The 20,048-nt window shown below is 40.0% G+C and overlaps 2 protein-coding genes across 4 annotated transcripts in view; one reads left to right on the forward strand and one right to left on the reverse strand.

The window, feature by feature from the left end:
* TBP (TATA-box binding protein) overlaps positions 1–15,279 on the forward strand; it is a 59,767-nt gene extending 44,488 nt beyond the window's left edge. For all 3 annotated transcript variants that reach the window (XM_058289711.2, XM_058289709.2, XM_058289710.2), the window contains exons 6-8: positions 9,700–9,867; positions 11,640–11,734; positions 13,398–15,279. In XM_058289711.2, the coding sequence (XP_058145694.1) occupies positions 9,700–9,867; positions 11,640–11,734; positions 13,398–13,477 (343 nt within the window). In that variant the 3' untranslated portion in view covers positions 13,478–15,279. The remainder of the gene's footprint in view (positions 1–9,699; positions 9,868–11,639; positions 11,735–13,397) is intronic.
* A 3,983-nt stretch (positions 15,280–19,262) lies between these two features.
* PDCD2 (programmed cell death 2) overlaps positions 19,263–20,048 on the reverse strand; it is a 32,285-nt gene continuing 31,499 nt past the window's right edge. Inside the window, 1 exon segment of the mRNA XM_058289708.2 lies at positions 19,263–19,551. Within this exon segment, the coding sequence (XP_058145691.1) occupies positions 19,393–19,551 (159 nt within the window). The 3' untranslated portion in view covers positions 19,263–19,392.

Below are 20,048 nucleotides of genomic sequence, written 5' to 3' on the forward strand. Positions count from 1 at the left end.
CAAACAGTATGTTACACAATATATTTGGTTCACAGTAATGCAATCACACATTTTGTGTCTGCCTTGCTTCACTCAAGATAATGTCTTTCAGGTTCATCTTTGTTGTCATGTCTTTATGACTTCATTTCTTCTTATACCTGTATAATATTCCATCATGTGACTAGACCATAGTTTGTTTATCCATTCATCTGTTGATGGACACCTGGATTGTTTCCAGCTTTTGGCAATCATAAATAATGTTGCTATGAACATTAGTGTGCAGATGTCTGTTCATGTCACTGCTCTCGGTTCTTCTGGGTTTATACAGGGTAATGGTATTGCAGGGTCATGTGGCAAGTCTATATTCAGCTTCTTTAGGAACTGCCAAAGAATCCTCCACAGTGACTGTACCATTCTGCATTCCCACCGACAATGAATAAGTGTTCCTATTTCTCCACATCCCCTCCAACACTTGTAGTTCTCTTTTTAATAGTGGCCATTCTGATAGGTGTGAAATGATATCTCATTATAGTTTTGAATTGCATTTCGCTAATCACTAGTGATATTGAGCATTTCTTCATGTGTTTTTTTGCCATTTCTATTTCTTCTTTGGACAAATGTCTATTCAAGTCTTTTGCCCATTTTTTAATTGGGTCATTTGTCTTTTTTTTGAGTTGTAACATCTTTTTATATACCCTGTATATTAAACCTTTATCGGATATATGATTTCCAAATATTTTCTCCCATTGAGTGGGCTGCCTTTTCACCCTTTTGACAAAGTCCTGGGAGGTGTAAAAGTGTTTAATTTTGATGAGGTCCCCTTTATTTTTTCTTTGGTCGTAAATGCCTTGGTGTGAGGTCCAAGAGACTACCACCTCCTACAAGGTCTTAAAGATGTTTCCCTACATTTTCTCGTAGTAGTTTTATGGTCCTGCCTTCTATATTTAGATCTTTGATCCATTTGGAGTTGATTCTTGTATATGGAGTGAGATAAAGGTCCTCTTTTCATTCTTTTGCTTATGGATATCCAGTTGTCCCAACACCATTTGTTGAAAATACTGTTTTGTCCCATTAACATTGACTTGGTAGGTTTGTCAAAAACCAATTGACTCTATAGATGAGGGTTTGTTTCTGGGTTCTCAAAATTGATGTGTCTGTCTTTATGGCAGTACCATTCTGTTTTAACCACTGTAGTTTTGTAAAATGTTTTGAGGTCAGGCAGTGAAATTCCTCCTATGTCACTCTTTTTTAGATACTTTTGGCTATTTGGGTGAACTTCCCTTCCAAATGAATTTGGTAATTGCCTTTTCTAATTCTGTAAAGTCAGCTTTTGGGATTTTTATTGGTATTGCATTGAATCTATAAATCAGTTTCAGTAAGATTGACATCTTCATGATATTTTTCCAATCCATGAACATGGAATATCTTTTCATTTGTTTAGGTCTTTTTAAATTTCCTTTAGCATTGTTTTATAGTTTTCAATATATAGGTCCTGTACTTCTTTGGTTAAATTAATTCATAGGTTTATGAGTCTTTTTGTTGCTTTTGAAAATGAAAATTTCCCCAATTTCCTCCTCAGATTGTTCAGTGCTAGTACACAAAAACATTACTGACTTTTGTGTGTTGATCTTATATCCTGCCACTTTGCTGAACTCATTTATTAGCTCAAGTAGCTTTGTTGTATATACTTTAGGATTTTCTAAGTACAGAATCATGTCATCCGCAAACAGAGTTTTACTTCCTCTTTTCCTGTTTGGATGCCTTTAATTTTCTTTTCTTGTCTAATTGTCCTAGCTAGAACTTCTAGGAAAATATTGAATAACAGTGGTGGACAGTGGGCATTCTTGTCTTGTTCTGGATCTTAGAGGGAAGGCTTTCAACCTTTCCCCATTGAGTATGATGTTGGCTGTGAGTTTTTCATATATGCCTTTTATCTTATTGAGGAATTTCCCTTCCATTCCTATCTTTTGAAGTGTTTTTATCAAAAAATAATGCTGGATATTGTCAAATGCCTTTTCTGCATTGATTGAGATGATCAGGTGGTTTTTTCCTTTGTTTGTTAATATGATGTATTACATTGATTGATTTTCTTATGTTGACCCAACCTTGCATACCAGGATCCCACTTGGTCATGATGTATAAGTCTTTTGGTATGCTTTTGGATTCAATTTGCAAGTATTTTGTTGAGAATTTTTGCATCTATGTTCATTAGAGAGATGGGTCTATAATTTTCTTAAAGTATCTTTATCTGGCTTTGGTATTAGGGTGATGTTGGCTTCATAAAATGTGTTGGGTAATTTTCCTTCCTTTTCAACTTTTGGAAGAGTTAAAACAGGATTGGTGTTCATTCTTTTTGAAATGCTTAGTAGAATTCACCTGTGAAGCCATCTGGTCCTGGACTTTTCTTTGCTGGGAGTTTTTTTGTTTTGTTTTGTTTCCTTGTCTGCTCCCTGTGTCTGTTCTCTGTGTGTACTTCTGTGTCTGCTTGTATTCTCATTAGGCGGCTCCGGGAACCGATCCTGGGACCTTCCGGAGTGGGAGAGAGGCAGTCATTCTCTTGTGCCACCTCAGCTCCCTGTTCTGTTACGTCTCTTACTGTCTCTTCTCTGTGCCTCTTGTTGCGTCATCTTGCTGCGCCAGCTTTCCCCATCGGCTGGCATTCTGCACAGGCCAGCTTGCCTTCACCAGGAGACCCTGAGCATCAAACCCTGGACCTCCTATCCCCAACTGCTTGGGCCACATCCATTTCCCTGCTGGGAGATTTTTGATGATGGATTAATTCTCCTTAAATGTGATTGGTTTGTTAAGTTCTTACATTTCTTGTAGCATCAGTGTAGGTTGATTGTGTGTTTCTAGGAATTTGTCCGTTTCATGTAGGTTGTCTAATTTGTTGGCATACAGTTTCTCATGATATCCTCTTTGATTCTTTATTTCTGTAGGGTCAGTTGTAACTTCCCCCCATTCATTTCTGATTGTTTTTATTTCCATCTTCTTTTTTTCTTTGTTGAGTCTAGCTAGGGGTTTGTCAGTTTTATTGGTCTTCTCAAAGAACTAGCTTTTGGTTTTGTAGATTTTCTCTATATTTTTTTTTCTCAATTTCATGTGTTTCTGCTCTAATCCTTTTTTTTTTTCCCTGCTGCTCTAATCTTTATTACTTCTTTGCTGCTGCTTACTTTGGGATTGGTTTGCTGTTCTTCTAGTTTCTCTAGTTGTTCATTTAAATCTTTTGAGTTTAGCTCTTTTTTAATACAGTCATTTAGGGCTATAAAAAGTTGTGTTTTCATTTTCATTTGTCTCAGTATATTTACTGATTTCACTTGCAATTTCTCCTTCAACCCACTGATTATTTAGGAGTATGTTGTTCAGCCTCCACACATTTGCAGATTTACTTTTTTCCTATTACTCATTTCTAGTTTCATTCCATTATGATAAGAGAAGGTGCATTGTATCCTTTCAGTCTTGTTATATTTATTGTGAGCTGCATTGTGCCCTAACATGTGGTCTATCCTGAGAAAGATCCATGGGCACTTGAAGAAAATGTATAACCAGCTGATTTTGGATGCAGTGTTGTATGTATGTCTGTCAGGTCTCATTCATTTATCATATTGTTCAAATTCTCTGTTTTCATGTTGATCTTCTGTGTAGCTGTTCTATCTAATGATGTGAGTAGGGTGTTTGAATTCTCCAAATATTATTATAGAGAAGTCTATTTCTCTCTTCAGTTTTGCCAGAGTTTGTCGCATGTATTTTGGGGCACCCTGGTTTGGCGCATAGATATTTATAGATTTTATATCTTCTTGGTGAATTGTCTCTTTCATTAATGTATAATGACCTTCTGTATCTTTTATAACTATTTTGCATTTAAAGTCTGTTTTGTCTGATATTAGTATAGCTACCCCTGCTCTTTTCTGGTTAGTGTTTGCATGGAGTATCTTTTTCCGACTTTGACTTTCAGCTGGTTTATATCATGGGTCTAAGATGCGTTTCTTATAAGCAGCGTATGGATAGCTCATGATTTTTTATCCATTCTGTCAGCCTGTATCTTTTGATTGGGGAGTTTAATCCATTCACATTCAGGGATATTGCTGTAAATGCACTATTTACTTCCTCCATTTTATTCTTTGGTTTTCATGTCATATCTTATTTTTGTCTGTCTTTTTACTCTTTTGGTTATCCTTTCTGCTATTCTTTCTTTAATATTCTCCTCCAAGCATGTCTCTCCTGTCTTTTCCTTTCAGGTTTTAAGGCTTCCTTTAGTATTTCCTCCAACGATGGATTCTTTTTTGCAGACTCACTTAGTTTCTGTTTTGTTTATGAATATTTTATACTCACCTTCATATTTGAAGGACAGTTTTGCTATATAAAGAATTCTCAGCTGACAGTTTTTCTCCTACAGTCTCCTAATTGTATCATACCACTGTCTTCTCACCTCATGGTTTCTGAATAGAAATCTGTGCTAAGTCTTCTTCATGCAAACCTCGTACGTGATGGTTTGCTTCTCCCTTGATGTTCTGAGAATTTTCTCTTTTATCTTTGACATTTGACATATTGAGTAGTATGTGTCCTGGTGTAGGTTTGTTTGGATTTATTCTGATTGGGGTATGGTTTGCTTCTTGGACATGTAAGTTCATTTCTTTCATGAGAGTTGGGGATATTTTCAGCTATTATTTCCTCAAATATTCTTTCTGCCCGTTTTCCCTTCTCTTCTCCTTTTGGAACTCCCATGACACGCATGTTGTTGTGCTGTATGTTGTCATTCAACTCTCTGAGCCACTGCTCAGTGTTTTCCATTCTTTCCTCTCCCTGTTCTTTTCTCTCTTCAATTTTAGCTGTTCTGTTTTCGGTACCACTTATTCTTCTGTCGTTTCTATTCTGTTCTTGTATGCATCAAATGTGTTTTTGATCTCACCTTGTGTCTTTCATTCCTATGAGCTCTGTTACTTTTCTGTTCAGGATTTCAAATTCTTCTTTGCCTTCGTCAGTGTCTTCCTTTTTTTTTTTTTTTTAGGTACCAGGGCCCAGGGATTGAGTTGGTTTTATCTTTTGTTAGCTGTTTGCTTTTTTTTTTTTTTAAGATTTATTTTTTATTTATCTCTCCCCCCCCCCATTTGTCTGCTTTCTGTGTCCATTTGCTGTGTGTTCTTTTGTGTCCACTTGTATTTTTGTCAGCGGCACCGGGAACCTACGTCTCTCTTTGTCGCGTTATCTTGCTGCATCAGCTCTCTGTGTGTGTGGTGCCACTCCTGGGCAGGCTGCGCTTTTCTCATGCAGGGCGGCTTTCCTTGCAGGGTACACTCCTTAGCATGGGGCTCCCCTAACACGCAGGCACTCCTTGTGCGCATCAGCACTGTGCATGGGCCAGCTCATCACACAGGTCAGGAGGCCCAGGGTTTGAACCCTGGACCTCCCATGTGGTAGGCAGATGCTCTATCCATTGAGCCAAATCTGCTTCCCTGCTGTTTGCTTTTTTTGTTTTGTTTTTAGGGGGCACTAGAAACCAAACTCAGGATCTCCCATATGAGAAGCAGCATACAACCACTTGAGCCACATTCACTCTCTCAATGTCTTTTTTTTTTTTTTTTAATCAAATCACAGTTTAATAAAGGAAAACACAAACCAAGAAATACCAGAAGCAGAATCTAAGCAAAATCCTCCTACCATATAGCAGTGATGCATAGCTTTCCTTTGTGCTGATGGATACTTTCATCATCTTCTTTGGGCAAGTGAATTTCTTCCACAGAGCTAAATTGTCCTGAGCTGTTAAAGGAGAGTCTCAGCATGGGTGTGTGCACATCCACCTCTGCAATGTAAGAATTTGCCTCCAAATGGTGCCTCTCATCAGCTCCATTGTGCAAGGGGTACTGGGTTGTCTGTGGCAGGGAATTCTGCCTCCTGTCATGAGAATAACGTTAATACCACCTGGTCCCTTCTGGAACTCTCCGGGGCTATAGGAAGTTGCAGTGGTCTGTGGTGATGAGGTTTTAAACACTTCCTCCTGGTTTGGGAGGAGACATAGCTGCCACCCTGTACCCAACTGTGGGGCAATGTACGTTCACATGAGTAGTCACCCTCCTGGTTTACCAGGCCCAGGCCACATTCCTAGTTTCTGATCAAACCACCATGCTGCAATGTAGGCCTTTTCTCTAAATCTGCTTGGGGTGGCCAGCAGCACATTGAAGACAATGGGACTGTCCACCAGTACTGTTGTCCCATCACTGCTGAGCAAGTGGATGCTGAGTGCTGCAGCCAGGGTCAGGTCATAGGGTGTGCTGTTTCCTGCCATATTTCCATCCAGTACTTGCACATGAGGAACGCTGCCCGTTTCAGCTGGGTTGCTGGCAACAGTGAGGAAGGCAGTCCGGTCACTGTCGCTGGTGTTCGTGGGCAGCCTCAGGGCTCTCCTCTGGAAATGCACCAGAGTCTTTTGTCACGTGTTGGAGCAAGATGCCTGCCAGTGTCTGCCAGGCTTCAGGCTTCCTGGGTTCCTCCTCCCTTCCCAGGTCTTGCTTCTCTCTCGGCTCAGGGTTCTCTTTCCTCACAACCAACTTCCTCTGTGTGCTCACTTTCCGGGGATCCAGCTCAAAACTTCAACGTCAAAACCTCCCCCTCAATGTCTTCTTGATGTAACCATATTGTCTTTCAGCTCATTAATTTGATTTTGGAAATTTTTAGGTATCTCACCAATTAGTTCCCTCAAATTCTTTATCCCTTCTGGGGCTTTGATATATTCCTTTTCTTGGGCTGTATCTTCTATATTCTTAGTATGGCTTGTAATTTTTCTGGTATCTAGGCATCTGATTAGGATGTAGTTTACTCAGATGCTTAGTTTCTTTTTTTAGGGATTTAGTTGCTGGAGGCTGTGTGTTACCACTGCTTTTTGATTCTTGACTTGACCTGGATTGTTAGAATTGTCCTGCTGGTTGCTCAGAACTGGGCACTGGACCCAGTAATTGGTTGTAGAGTCCCTTCTTAGGGCCTTGGGGAGGGAGGTTGTAGAGGTGGGAAAAAGCCTCTCCTACTTATTTTTAATTTTCTTGGTGCACTTCCTTGGTCAGCCAGCAGATGGTGCTCTTTAGCAGCCCTCCCAGTTTAATTCCTGGTTGGAATGTTTTTGCTGCAATAGAAGGGATCAGTGTGATAGAGCTTCCTGTCTGGAGGCTGTGAGCCTTGTAATTCAAACTTTCTCTGATACAATTTTGCAGCCTTCTCTGGCAGCCCCCCCCCCCCCTTTTCTCAGATCAGAAGTATTTCCTGTTAGTAGAGGCAGACCAGACTTGTGAGTCAAAAGCTGAGTCAGCCTTAGGCTGTGTCCCTTTCTCTCCCGTTTTCTGGGGTAGTAGATCCCTGGAGCCCCCGTTGTCTGTAGTCGTAGGTCAGAGCTTTAAAGTGTCTTTAGCGTGGGGGATGGTGCCGGTGGCAAGAGCCGCTGGTTTCAACTCACAGTTGTGTCCTTGCGATTTCCCTCCTTTGTCCTTCTCTCCTCTGGGCAGTGTTCAGCCTTTGTCTGGTGTCCTAAACCCTAGAAGATCTTTTCTAGGCTGTTTCAGCCTGTCCTCTAGCTGTTTTTCTGGAGGAGAAAAGAGTCCCATCCCAGTTAGGCTTTTTTTTTTTTTTTTTTTAAGATTTATCTTTCTCTCCCCCTAACCCCTCCCCCCGCCCCATCTGCTCTCTCTGTCCATTCTCTATCTCTTCTTCTGTGTCTGCTTATATTCTCATTAGGCACCTTCAGGAACCCATCCTGGGACCTTCCGGAGTGGGAGAGAGGTGATTACTCTCTTGCACCACCTCAGCTCCCTGTTCTGCTGCGTCTCTTATTGTCTCTCCTCTGTGTCTCTTGTTGTGTCATCCTGCTGCGCCAGCTCCCCGCGTCAGCCGGCACTCCTGTGCAGCGGGGCACTCCTGCGTCGCCGTCACTCTGCATGGGTTTGTCTTCACCAGGAGGCCCTGGGCATCGAACCATGGACCTCTCCTATATGGTAAAAAGGAGCCCAGCTGCTTGAGCCACATCTGTTTCCCCCAGATAGGATTTTTTTTTCTCTCCCCTCCCCCCCCCAGTTGTCTGTTCTCTGTGTCCATTTGCTGTGTGTTCTTTGTCTGCTTTTGTTGTTGTCAGTGGCACGAGAATCTGTGTTTCTTTTTGTTGCGTCATCTTGTTGTGTCAGCTCTCCGTGTATGCGGCGCCATTCCTGGGCAGGCTGCATTTTCTTTCACGCTGGGTGGCTCTCCTTACAGGGGACACTCCTTGCGTGCATCAGCACTGCACTTGGGCCAGCTCTACACTGGTCAAGGAGGCCCGGGATTTGAACCGCAGACCTCCCATGTGGTGGACAGACGCCCTAACCACTGGGCTAAGTCCACTTCCCCCCAGATAGGCTTTTAATGCAGTATTTAGCCTTCTTGGTCTCAGAGCGTTTGTAGACTGAATGGTATATATGCAATAGGGTGACTGTTTTAAACAAGACAAGAGACCACTATTGAATTTGTTTTCATTTGGGCAGGGGGAATACCTGCATATCTGTTTCCTTAATTTTTGTCATTCCTGATACCCTGTGTTTGAGGGTCTTTTGTTCAAGATAGCAATACTACTTTTATTCCACTTTTCTTATATAAAATCTTAAGTTGCTAAGTCATAGTTTTATCCAACAATGAGGCCGTAAGAATAGATAAAGTGCGGAGCAGATGTGGCTCAAGCAGTTAGAACCTCCTTCCCACATGGGAGGTGCCAGATTCCTGATGCCTCCTAAAAATAAAAAACCAACAACAAACAAGTAAACAAACAAAAAATCAACTCAGGGGAGCCAGTGTGGCTCAGTTGGTTGAGTGCCTGCTTTCCATGTACAAGGTCCTGGGTTCAATCCCCATTGCCTCCTTGGGAAAAAAAAAAACCATTATATATGTATATAAAACTGTGATATAAAACTATAGGATAATAAGTATTTTTAAAAAAGAACATAAAGAGACTTGATATAAAAGAGGACAGAATTTATATATACATTTTTCAAGAATAAATCTCATTTAATATTTTTCTATCAAAATGTTAGTCTTGGAAGCAGATGTGGTTCAAGTGATTGAACTCCTGCCCAGCACATGGGAGGTTCTGGGTTCGGTTCCCAGTGCCTCTTGGAGAAGATGAGCAAGACAGTGAGCTGGCATGACAGAATGACGCAACAAGGAGACTCAAAGAGGAAAGACAATGAGACACACAACAAAGCAGGGAACTGAGGTGGCACAAGCAATTAAATGCCTCTCTCTCACATGGAAGGTCCCAGGTTCAGTTTCTGGTGGCTCCTAAAAAGAAGACGAGCAGACACAGATCACACAGCAAGCGCAAACAGTGGGGGAGGAATGTGATAAATAAGATAAATCTTAAAAAGTTATTATCTCTAGAAATTTGTGGGCTAAAAAATAATGAATACTGATGATGTTAGGACATTTCACATCCATAAAATCTCAGCTGTCAATAATAGGGTGAATTGAAAGGGTGATGTTTTTGGTAAGCCTACAGGTTCCTGCCAAGGACACAGGAATGCTTTATAATGATATTGTTAATAATGTCTGTTGATCTTTTCTCCTGTTGGAGGGGCAGTTGGGTTCCACTTTTTTTAAAAATAAAAATAAAAGCTTTTCTAATTTGGACTTTTTAAGTCATTCCTCTAAATATTATTTTTGCTGGCTTCGAATACAAATGTCTCTTTTTTTTTTTTTTCCTCCTTTCCTTAGTGAAGAACAGTCCAGACTAGCAGCAAGAAAATATGCCAGAGTTGTACAGAAGTTGGGTTTTCCAGCTAAATTCTTGGATTTCAAGATTCAGAATATGGTGGGGAGCTGTGATGTGAAATTTCCTATACGATTAGAAGGCCTGGTACTTACCCACCAACAGTTTAGTAGGTAAGTGTAAGATTCACTGGACTTGATTTTGGCAACAGTTCATTTAGAATCTATTTATACATTTTTAGGATAAAATAATAGCAAAATATTTAGTATATAAGAATAAATAATATAGTTATAGTTGTATTTATTCATTGAAGTTACTTATTAATCCTTACCAACCTCCTGAACATTCCCATCTCACTTGGTGACATTCAGAATCACCTTTATTGGAATGAATTTGATTCCCTGCTTTGCATATCATAAAATGAAGTGGAGAAGGAGGAGGCTGGTTAGGATTGAAAAATAAGAACTTTGAGTCTCCATTTTATTGTTCAATAAATATATTTTAACCGAATGAATGAAATAAATGAACTTTTTTTTTCTTTGAGTTATTTATCCCATCCTCCCCCCCCCCTCACATTGTCTGCTCTCTGAGTCCATTCACTGTTGTGTTCTCCTGTGTCCGCTTGTATTCTCATCAGGCAGCACTGGGGACCTGTGTCTCTTTTTTGCTGCGTCAGCTCTCCATGTGTGTGGCACCACTCCTGAGCAGGGCTGCAGTTTCGCGTGGGGTGGCTCTCCTTGCTTGGGGGGCACCCTTACAGGGGGGCATCCCTGCATCGGCTGGCACTCCTTGCGCACAGCAGCACTGCGTGTGGTCCAGCTCACCACACAAGCCAGGAGGCCCTGGGCATTGAACCCTTGGACCACCTGTATAGTGGGCAGACGCTCTATCTGTTGATCCACGTCTGTCTCCCTAAATTAACTTCTTGTATCAGTTTTTTCCCCAGTTTGAATCTTTTCTTCTAGTTAACATTATATCAGATCTACCAGCAAGGTGTAAACTGTAGCAATATGAATATCCCTTCCATTTATTTTCCTGCTACTCATTGGTGAAGATTTAAAAGGCAGCTCATCGCTGCCCACTCCCAGCCCCATCCCTCACCATGTTCTCCTTCTCTGAGCCTCTGCCACACTGCCTTTCCTCGAGCCTAAGCTCATAGTGCTCCCTCCTGCCCCAGGCCCTGCCCACAGGGGCGTGTTCTTATACCCTGGTGAAACTCACTCATGTTTCAGAAATCCCACCCAAGGATCTCTTCCTCAGAGAAGCCTTTTCTGAATTTTCTCCTTGTTCATTCACATACAGACCATTTTTCTCTGAATTAACAAAAATGAACTTACTAGGATTAGAAATAATAGGATCAGTAGTGCATTCAGTTACAACAGCATAATCAGGAATAAGTTCATTTTCATGTCAATATCTAGCACATTACTTTGGTTAAATTAACCTGGCCAAAGTTAACAGCTAGAGAATATTTCCGTTAAAGGAGATGAGATGGGAATAAATAAAAAACAGGCTCTTACTGTCACATCTTTGAAATAAATAATCATTAGGTTCTTATAAATCAATATACCTAAGCTTTGTCTCAGAATGAGTCTTGATAAGGATCAGAGATGACCAAATGTACATACAAAGCTGTTTTTCTTATGTCTGAAAATTCACATTCACTAAAATAGGATGAAGTGATAGAACAGCTATGCATTTAATAGAGGGTAAAGTTGGTCATAGAGAGTAGATTACAAATAGGTTACAGTTCTTGCCCCTCAGTACCACTCCCTCCTTTGTTGCTACTATTGATAAAGACCTAGACTTCACTTTTTGATTGGTTTGTCTATTTAGTGGTTTCTACCTATGACCAAACAATATTTTACCTGGTCCTAGTCTTCATTTTATCTGAAAGCACAGGCAGCTTTTCATTTCTAAACTGATTTTTCCATTTTTCTTCTAGTTATGAGCCAGAGTTATTCCCTGGTTTAATCTACAGAATGATCAAGCCCAGAATTGTTCTCCTTATTTTTGTTTCTGGAAAAGTTGTATTAACAGGTAAGTTGTACCAGGAAAGAGTTTCTCAAGGTTTGAGTTTCAAGGCTGGCATTTTTCTCAGTGCTTAATAATTATTGGAAAGGAATTTTCAGTGTTGGGACAATTGGCTAATGACCTGTAAAAAGGCTTTTTGCCTTTTTTCTCTTCCTGCCAACCTAACAATCTGAAGAGAAGCATAACCCACAAAAAAGAACGGGAAGGCGGTGATCAGACCACGACCCACTGCAAATCTTACAGCGAGACAAGGGGAAACAGTGCGCATTAGATTCAGTGAGAGATGATGTCGTAAACTGGGGTTAGTCCCCTAAAGCTTTGTGATTCAGGTGCAGTAGTATCATTAGGAGACAAGAAAGATTCAGAAGAGTTCAGTTGAAGTCATCAATTGGGAAAATAAAATTAAGCCTTTCTTACTGCTGCCCTACCCAGCTCATTTCAATGACCTGGTTGCACAGACTACAGAGAAAAGTACAAAAAGGACACATACCACACCAGTGGCATGCTAATTATGCCATGGATGAACTGCAGAGTGGGAGACTGGAGGCACCAAAGGCATTGCTTTTCTAATATAAGTTTCAATCTTTTTCAGAAAATTTAGTTTTAACAACAAAAATGGGATTATAATAAGGTATCCTACCTCTGATGTTTTAAAAAATGCCTGCATCTGTTAATCCAATTGGGTAGGGAGAGAATTGTGCTTGCAGTGTTTTTTTTATGCATAAATATGTATGCTTTGCCTTTGTAATACAAATGGCAGCATATTTTTACAATCAGTGAAGGTTTCTCAATCTCAGTACCTAGAATTTTCAACATTTTTCAAGACTATAGTATTCTTTTTTTGGAAGTGCATTGACTTTTCTTAATATATACATTTTTATTAGGCAAGTGAGCTTACAAAACAATCATGCATAATGTGTAGGACTCCCATACATCACCCCTCATCCAGCAGCACCTCAAATTATGTGGAACATTTGTTATAGATTATGTAAGAGCATCATCAGACTACTGTGGTCTATAATGTATACTTGGTATTTTTTTCCATACCTCCCCTTACTATTAACACCATATATTAGTATTACACATTTGTTATAGTTCATGAGAGAACACTCGCATATTTGTACTGATAACCACAGTCCGTCTTCCACCACATGGTTCATTGTGCTGCACAGTCCCATGCCCTGTACAGTCCATCTACAGTGTACACTCAGTAGCTCTCAGTTCCATCACAGAGTTGTACAATTACCGCCCCAGTAAATTTTTGGACACTGTCCTTAGTCCAAAAGAAAATCCCATACTATTTTGGGATTTTATTGGCCCTTAGTGTTGATACAGTACCATCTTTGACATTGGTGCAAGAATATTACCGTATTATTAAAATAGTCCATAAGTTACGTTAATTGTATTTTTCCCATGCATCACCATATTCTTAGCACTTTGTGAAAGTGATGTACATTTCGTAGAGCATACTTATATTTGTACTATAACCACGATTCTCATCCATCACTTGGTTCACTATATTATTCAGTCCCTAGATTACTCTCTAGCTTTCTTTCAATTGATTTTTACATCCCTAGACCGTGCAGTTTTGATTTAAATAATTTGACCTTCTCAGTATGCTAAGAAATCTGATTTCTAACTCTTGTTTCTACTCCACCTTGCCTCTTAGGTGCTAAAGTCAGAGCAGAAATTTATGAAGCTTTTGAAAACATCTACCCTATTCTAAAAGGATTCAGAAAGACAACGTAATAGCTTTCAGAAACTCCTGCCTCCCCAACCCACTTGTTTTTTTTTTTTAAACAAAGCAGTTTTGGTACATGTAAATGGTGTTATTGTGAATGGCTCGGCAGTTCTTGAGAAGATGGACTTCAGTTGCAATTGCAGGACCAGGTGTTGCTTTTCTGGCGCATATCCCATTTAGGAGTGCTGGGAAAGGGTATTAATTCTGTACAGAGATCACCTGCCTGCTCGGCATTACTGTGAGTTGCTAGTATTGTGCTGCTATCTGGGCAGCGCTGCCCATTTATTTATATTTAGATTTTAAACACTGCTATTGACAAGTTGGTTTAAGGGACAAAACTTTTAAGTGTTAATGCCACCTCTGCAGTTGATTGGACTTTTTATTTTGTTTAATTTTCTCCCCTATAAACCAGTTTTTATATTTCTACCAGAAAAGTAAAAAAAATCTTTTTTAAAAGTGTTGTTTTTCTAATTTGTAACTCCTAGGGGTTATTTTTGTGCCAGACACATTCCGCCTTTTCAGTATTGCAGGACAGAATAGATGTATTAATGAAAACAAATGGCTATACATATTTTTCCTTCTTCGGAATACTCTGTACAATAAATGCTGTTTATAAAAGTGTTAGATTGTTGTTATAAATGATACCTTGTAAGAGTCATGTGGTCATACTGTTTTTTAAAAGTTGTATTTTAGATATAATGTCTGAAACCATTTTGATGTTTGTTTGCTTATTTTAATTAACATTTCATTGTGTGTTCTAATGAGAAAGGATAAAACTGCGTGGAAATTTAAGGTTGCTTAAAAAGCATTTATTTATTCCATATATAGAACACCTCCTGTTTTCGCAGCTACACAGTATTGCAACATGCAGCAAGTTAGGATTAATTTCTATTTTATAGGCAAGGCAACATAGGGCCCCCACCCGGCTAAGAAACATGCCCAAGTTGCATAGCAGGTAAGTGTAAAACGGGCTCTTAAAAGATGGGAAAGCGCGTGTGCGCTTCACACAACTGCGTTCTCTTCTGTCACTTTTTTGGTGCTTCCCTCCCCCCTCCCTCCAGCCTCCATGGAACATCAAGGGGACATTTGTCAGTGTGGGGTTTTGTTTTGTTTTTAATTGTAAAAACACATTCCTGTTAAAATCTCAGAGAGCTCCTATGTATGTAATCAGGAAGGAAAGGGCTTCTCTTGCTCTCCCTTCTGCCTGTTTCTCCAAGTACCAAATTAGTGGGTTTCTTCCAAGCCTTGTTCTGTGCTAATTCTATTCTTTGGAGGTGCTTTTTTGTTTTTGGTGGAGTTTTTTTGGTGGTGGTGGAGATAAAAATATAGATTCAATTTTACAGCTTGCTTTTTTTTTCAGTCAGTCTGTCATGAACATATTCCCAAGACATGGGATCTCATGGTGTCATGTAAATGTGACACACCCCCTCTTACTGTGCTTTTCCCTTATGGGCATGTGCATTCTCTCCAGGGCTTCACAGTTATCGCCGACCTGCAGGGAACACCCTTGTGTCTGTGTGTTTGTGGATAATTACAGGTGTTTCTGTGGTACACATTCCTACAAGAGGAATTCCTGCATCAGAGACTATTTATTTTAGGTTTTTAGATGGATACCAGGTGCAATCCAAAGAGGACCAGCAGTGGGTGAGACTGCCCTTTTCTTCCATGTCTCTGATCATTAGTGATGCCAATGATGTGTCGATTAATTTAGAAAGACATTGATCTAATATTAAATCTTTCTATCCAAGAAAGAAGTCTCAATGTATGTAGGCCTTCTCTTGTGTCCTTCAATAAAGATTTTTTTTTTCCATCTGGAGCTTTTATATTTCATAAAAGTTACTTCCTAGGTATTTTATGGTTTCTCTTGTTTTAATGGAATTTTTAATGTTTAAAATGAATTGTCATTGATAAATTTATCCTCATTCCCAGTCACTTCACTGAACTCTTTATGAGTGCTGTTCTCTAGTTGTCTTGAAAGTTCTAAGCATGTAATCATCTCTATATAATAGTTCTATCTTTTTCACTTTTTTCTTTTTGCCACCTCACTGGTTAGGACTTTCAGAATCACCTTTTCTTTTTATTTTTTTAACTTTTTTAAACTCCAGAATTACCTTTTTAAATCTTTTTAAATTAGAAGTTGCAATCCTAAATCTAAGCAATTTTATTGAGACAATAAAGTACATGCAGGAAACCCTGCAAAATAAATGTGCAGTAGAACATCTTACTGAAAGGCAAGTACCCTTGCAACTGCCACAGGGCAAGAAATAGAACGTTGCTGGCCATCCCAGACGCCCCTCCTTAAGCTCCGGCCCACGTTACCCACTTTCCCCAAAAAGTAACCATTACCTTTTCACAGTAGTTACTTTCTTGTGTTTTATAGTTTTATCGCCCAAATGGAGATCACTACTATAGGTTAGTCTTCCACTGAATAACATATCTATTTCTTTCTCTCTTAATCTTCGAGGTTTCCGTCTCTTTCTTTCCTTATAAGTTATAGGCCATTTGACTTGTTAGAGTTTCTCGTAGTCAGTGTTGTGCTCATTCCAAACTCATGATGCAGGTCACCTTGTTCCTCTTCTATTTCTTAAAAATTTGCAGCTGGATCCAGAGGTTGATCAGACACAGGTTCAGTCCCTTTGGAAAGATGAGTTCGTGGTGTGTTCTTTCATTAGGTGTCAAATGTCTGGAGTCTTTTTTTTTTTTGAAGATTTACTTTTTATTTATTTCTCTCCCCTTTCCCACCCCCCAGTTGTCTGTTCTCTGTGTCCATTCGCTGTATGTTGTGTGTGTGCTTGTATTCTTGTCATCGGCACCTGGAATCTCTCTTTTTGTTGTGTCATCTTGCTGCGTCAGCTCTCCATGTGTGCGCTGCCACTCCTGGGCAGGCCACACTTTTTTTGCGCTGGGCGGCTCTCCTTACGGGGCGACTCCTTGCGCGTCAGGCTCCCCTATGCAGGGGACACCCCTGCATGGCAGGGCACTCCTTGTGCGCATCAGCGCTGTGCATGGGCCAGCTCCACATGGGTCAAGGAGGCCCGGGGTTTGAACCTTGGACTTCCTATGTGGTAGGTGGATGCCCTTTCCGTTGGGCCAAATCTGCTTCCCTCTGGAATCTCTTGATGGTAGCAGCTACTGTTGTGCAATGCTGAGATCCATTAATTTATGGGTTGCAAATGAAATAATGGTTTTCATTACTTTTTCATTTACTAGTTGGAATTCTTATATAAAGTGGTGTGGTTCATATGGCAAGATAAATGCTTGGTTCCTTTCCTTTATAGGTTTTGAAGACAGACTCTCTCTTGAATTTATACTGATAGTTCAATTTGAGATTCAGGCAGGACAAGACGGTTTTTATTTAGCCTCTTCCTTGTCACTTCTGTACATCTTTCTTTTACACTGAGACTCTTCATTTTTTCAAGAGCACAGGCCATGATGAACTAGAATATCCTCTATGACCCACTTGCTTCACCCCACATTACAGACACAAGTCTCAAAATAACAAAACTAATACTGCCACCTCCAGTGTGATTACCGAAAAGATTTTGATCTCTGAATTTTCAAAGGATTATGAGACCAGCACTTAGTATCTGAAATAAAAATACAAAGCTGAACTTACTGCTACGGGAGAGCTGTTCTGGCCAGGCAGTGTCGAAGCCGAGCGGTTGGCTGATCTTAAACTAGGGTGAGGGGAGATTTGGAGGACAGGGGTTAGTGGGCGTACGGGGACAAAGTGATTTGATGTCATCTGTAGAGGCCTGGTTACTTGGACGAGATACTTGTTGGTCATCTTAGTTTTTTATTATTGACTTATTTTGGATATCATTGCTATATTTCAATGCAGTTGTCAAGTTAGCATCATGACTTTTTCTTTCTGGTGATTTGGGCCAGTCTCTGATGCCACCTGTTCTAAGTGAAAAATGATATGTGCATTCTTGCCACCATCTCCAGAGATGGCCTGCAACAACAGCCATATCATCCAGTGATGTCCCCAAGTAGCATCTTTTATCAGACAGACTCTCATGAATGTGCTTAAATTACAGGGCTTCTTAACCTTTTTTGTTCCATGGACCCCTTTTCCAGTCGGTGGAAACCACGGACCCCTTACCAAGTCCACACTACACTGTGTATTATTTAATAAATAGATCTCACCCACACCATGTTTTTCTGAATTTAAATTCAAGCTCATGGACCAGTTGTTAAGACCCCGGACTTAAAATGCCCTTAAGAGTTGGGATGCTGGTATACTTTCAGGCATTTCCTGTAACATATCCTGACAATAAGGAATTACCTATATTTGGTTTATGAAAGCCCTGCTAGTCCAGTTTTCCATAAACCTCTGAGCTTCTGCTAGTGATGGCAACTTTTGATGTATCTTCAAATAGCCACAGGTTATACCACATAGTTATAGGTGAACCCTGCTGATATAACCACCCCAGCTTCAAAACTCTAACATCATTCTTTCCCTCCTTTAAAAGTAATCTGGTAATAAGTCTCCCGTGGGAATATCCTATACTGCAGTTTCCTATATGGTGCCATGTGTAACTGTATTTCTGTTTATATCAACAATAGGGCCTCATCAGGCCAGGACTTTGATACACAAGTGTAGTAAAATAGCAAAGTAGTGAATCGCAATAGCAAGTAATGTTACCTCCAAGAAGTTGTGAAGAATTATGATGGAAAATTCCATTTTAGAATCAGCAGGGATGTGTCACAGGGGGATGTGAGCCAATGTAAATTAAGGAAATAAGCATGAGTCAGTTATCAGAATTCCCTGTCAATTTTCAAGCACTGATCAATAGCAGTGTTTTCTTTCAGATTTGCCTTAGTGTTGGATAGGCATCACTGATGTTAAGAGAATTGGGAATTTATCACAAAATAACTGTTCAAGGGGCTGGTGTTCTCGTAATGGACTTTAGAAAGCACTGGCTTCAACAGATCAGAAGATGGACAAAGTGCTGAGGTAGAAAAGGAAGATGATCTCTTGCATTTCAGTTTCTCATATGTAAGCAGGGGAAAGTGGTCACTTTTGAAGTAGAATCTTCAAATGAGGGTTTCTGACTCACAAGTCTAGTGTGCTTTCCCTGATCCGGCTAAGTCTGCTACTTGTACTGTTGCTTCGGAACCTAGATCCATCCATCATATTAATTTCACTTACCATCCTAATTATGTTCAGTAGTTTCAAATGTGTTTCCAAAGTACACAATGAGAAGCCTGTGATAATCAACTGGTTATCAGATAATCGATTTTATATCTCGAACACTTGTACCCATTTGAGAAGAAATGTTCTCAGAGTGATGGCGTTGACTTAATTATGCTCATGATTCATTTTTATTATACAAAGAAATATACAAGAAAAAAGATCATGTCACATAATCCCATTGATAACCAGTTAACATATATACACATATAAACGGTTTTACAAAAATATGGTTATACTGTAAATACCACTTATAATGGTACCTTGGTGTTAATTTAGATTTATAGAGGAGTGGATGTGGCTCAAGTGATTGAACACCTGCTTCCCATATGGGAGATCCTTGGTTCAGTTTCTGGTACCTCCTAAAAATAAACAACAAGCAAAACAAATGAAAAAAAACCACTTGGGGAGCCAATGCAGCTCAGTGGTTGAGCACTGGCTTCCCACACCCGAGGTCCTAGGGTTCAATCCCAGCCTGGTACTTACAAAAAAATTTTTTTAGATTTATATCTTATTTGGTATGGAGGTGTATCATTGCATTGTATGCATGTACCAACTACTGAGTGCCCTGTCATTAGACATTTTCGTTTTTTACCAGTTATACGTTGTGAACAATGCCTCAGTTAACATCTTTGTACCACCATCTGTGGTATGATTACTTCATGAGAGTCAATGGAATTACAAAGCATAAGGCATATTAACGTGTAAGGCTTTATGATGATGTCTTTAAGCTGTGTCTGTCACATCTTGCTTCCATACAAACTCCTCTGTATAGCCAGTACCCAGGCTACAGCTCTCAGCACATGTGAAGACAGCCAGGACACCCCAGTCCACACTCTTGCCCAAGCTGTCAGCCTTTAGGTGGTTCAGCAGCTGAGGCATAACCTGAGAAGAGAATGACATGCCGTAAGTGCACAGATCCTGGGTGAGGAGCACCTGCTGCCTCCAGTAGACCTTTCCTACCAGAGCAACTGTAAACTTCGCAGTCTAAATCGCCACACTACAGGGCAGAGAAGTCCCACTTACCTGTTCTTTCTTCTGATGCTCGTGCTTTCAAGTATAAGGTCTAGGAACCCACCTCCTACCACAAGACCTTGAAGATGTTTCCCTATATTCTCTTCAAGGGCTTTTAAGGTCCTAACTTTTATATTTAGATTTTGATCCATTCTGTTCCAAGTAAATGTGGTAATTGGCTTTTGCATTTCTGTAAAGTAGGCTATTGGAATTTTGATTAGGGTTGCACTGAATCTGTAAATCAATTTGGGTAGAACTGACATCTTAACTATTCATTCTTTCAATCCATGAACATCGAATGCCCTTCTATTTGTTTAGGTCTTTGATTTCTCTTGCATTGTTTTGTAGTTTTCTGAGGACAAGCCATT

Source organism: Dasypus novemcinctus, chromosome 28, assembly GCF_030445035.2.
Source record: "Dasypus novemcinctus isolate mDasNov1 chromosome 28, mDasNov1.1.hap2, whole genome shotgun sequence".
NCBI classification, from domain to species: domain Eukaryota; kingdom Metazoa; phylum Chordata; class Mammalia; order Cingulata; family Dasypodidae; genus Dasypus; species Dasypus novemcinctus.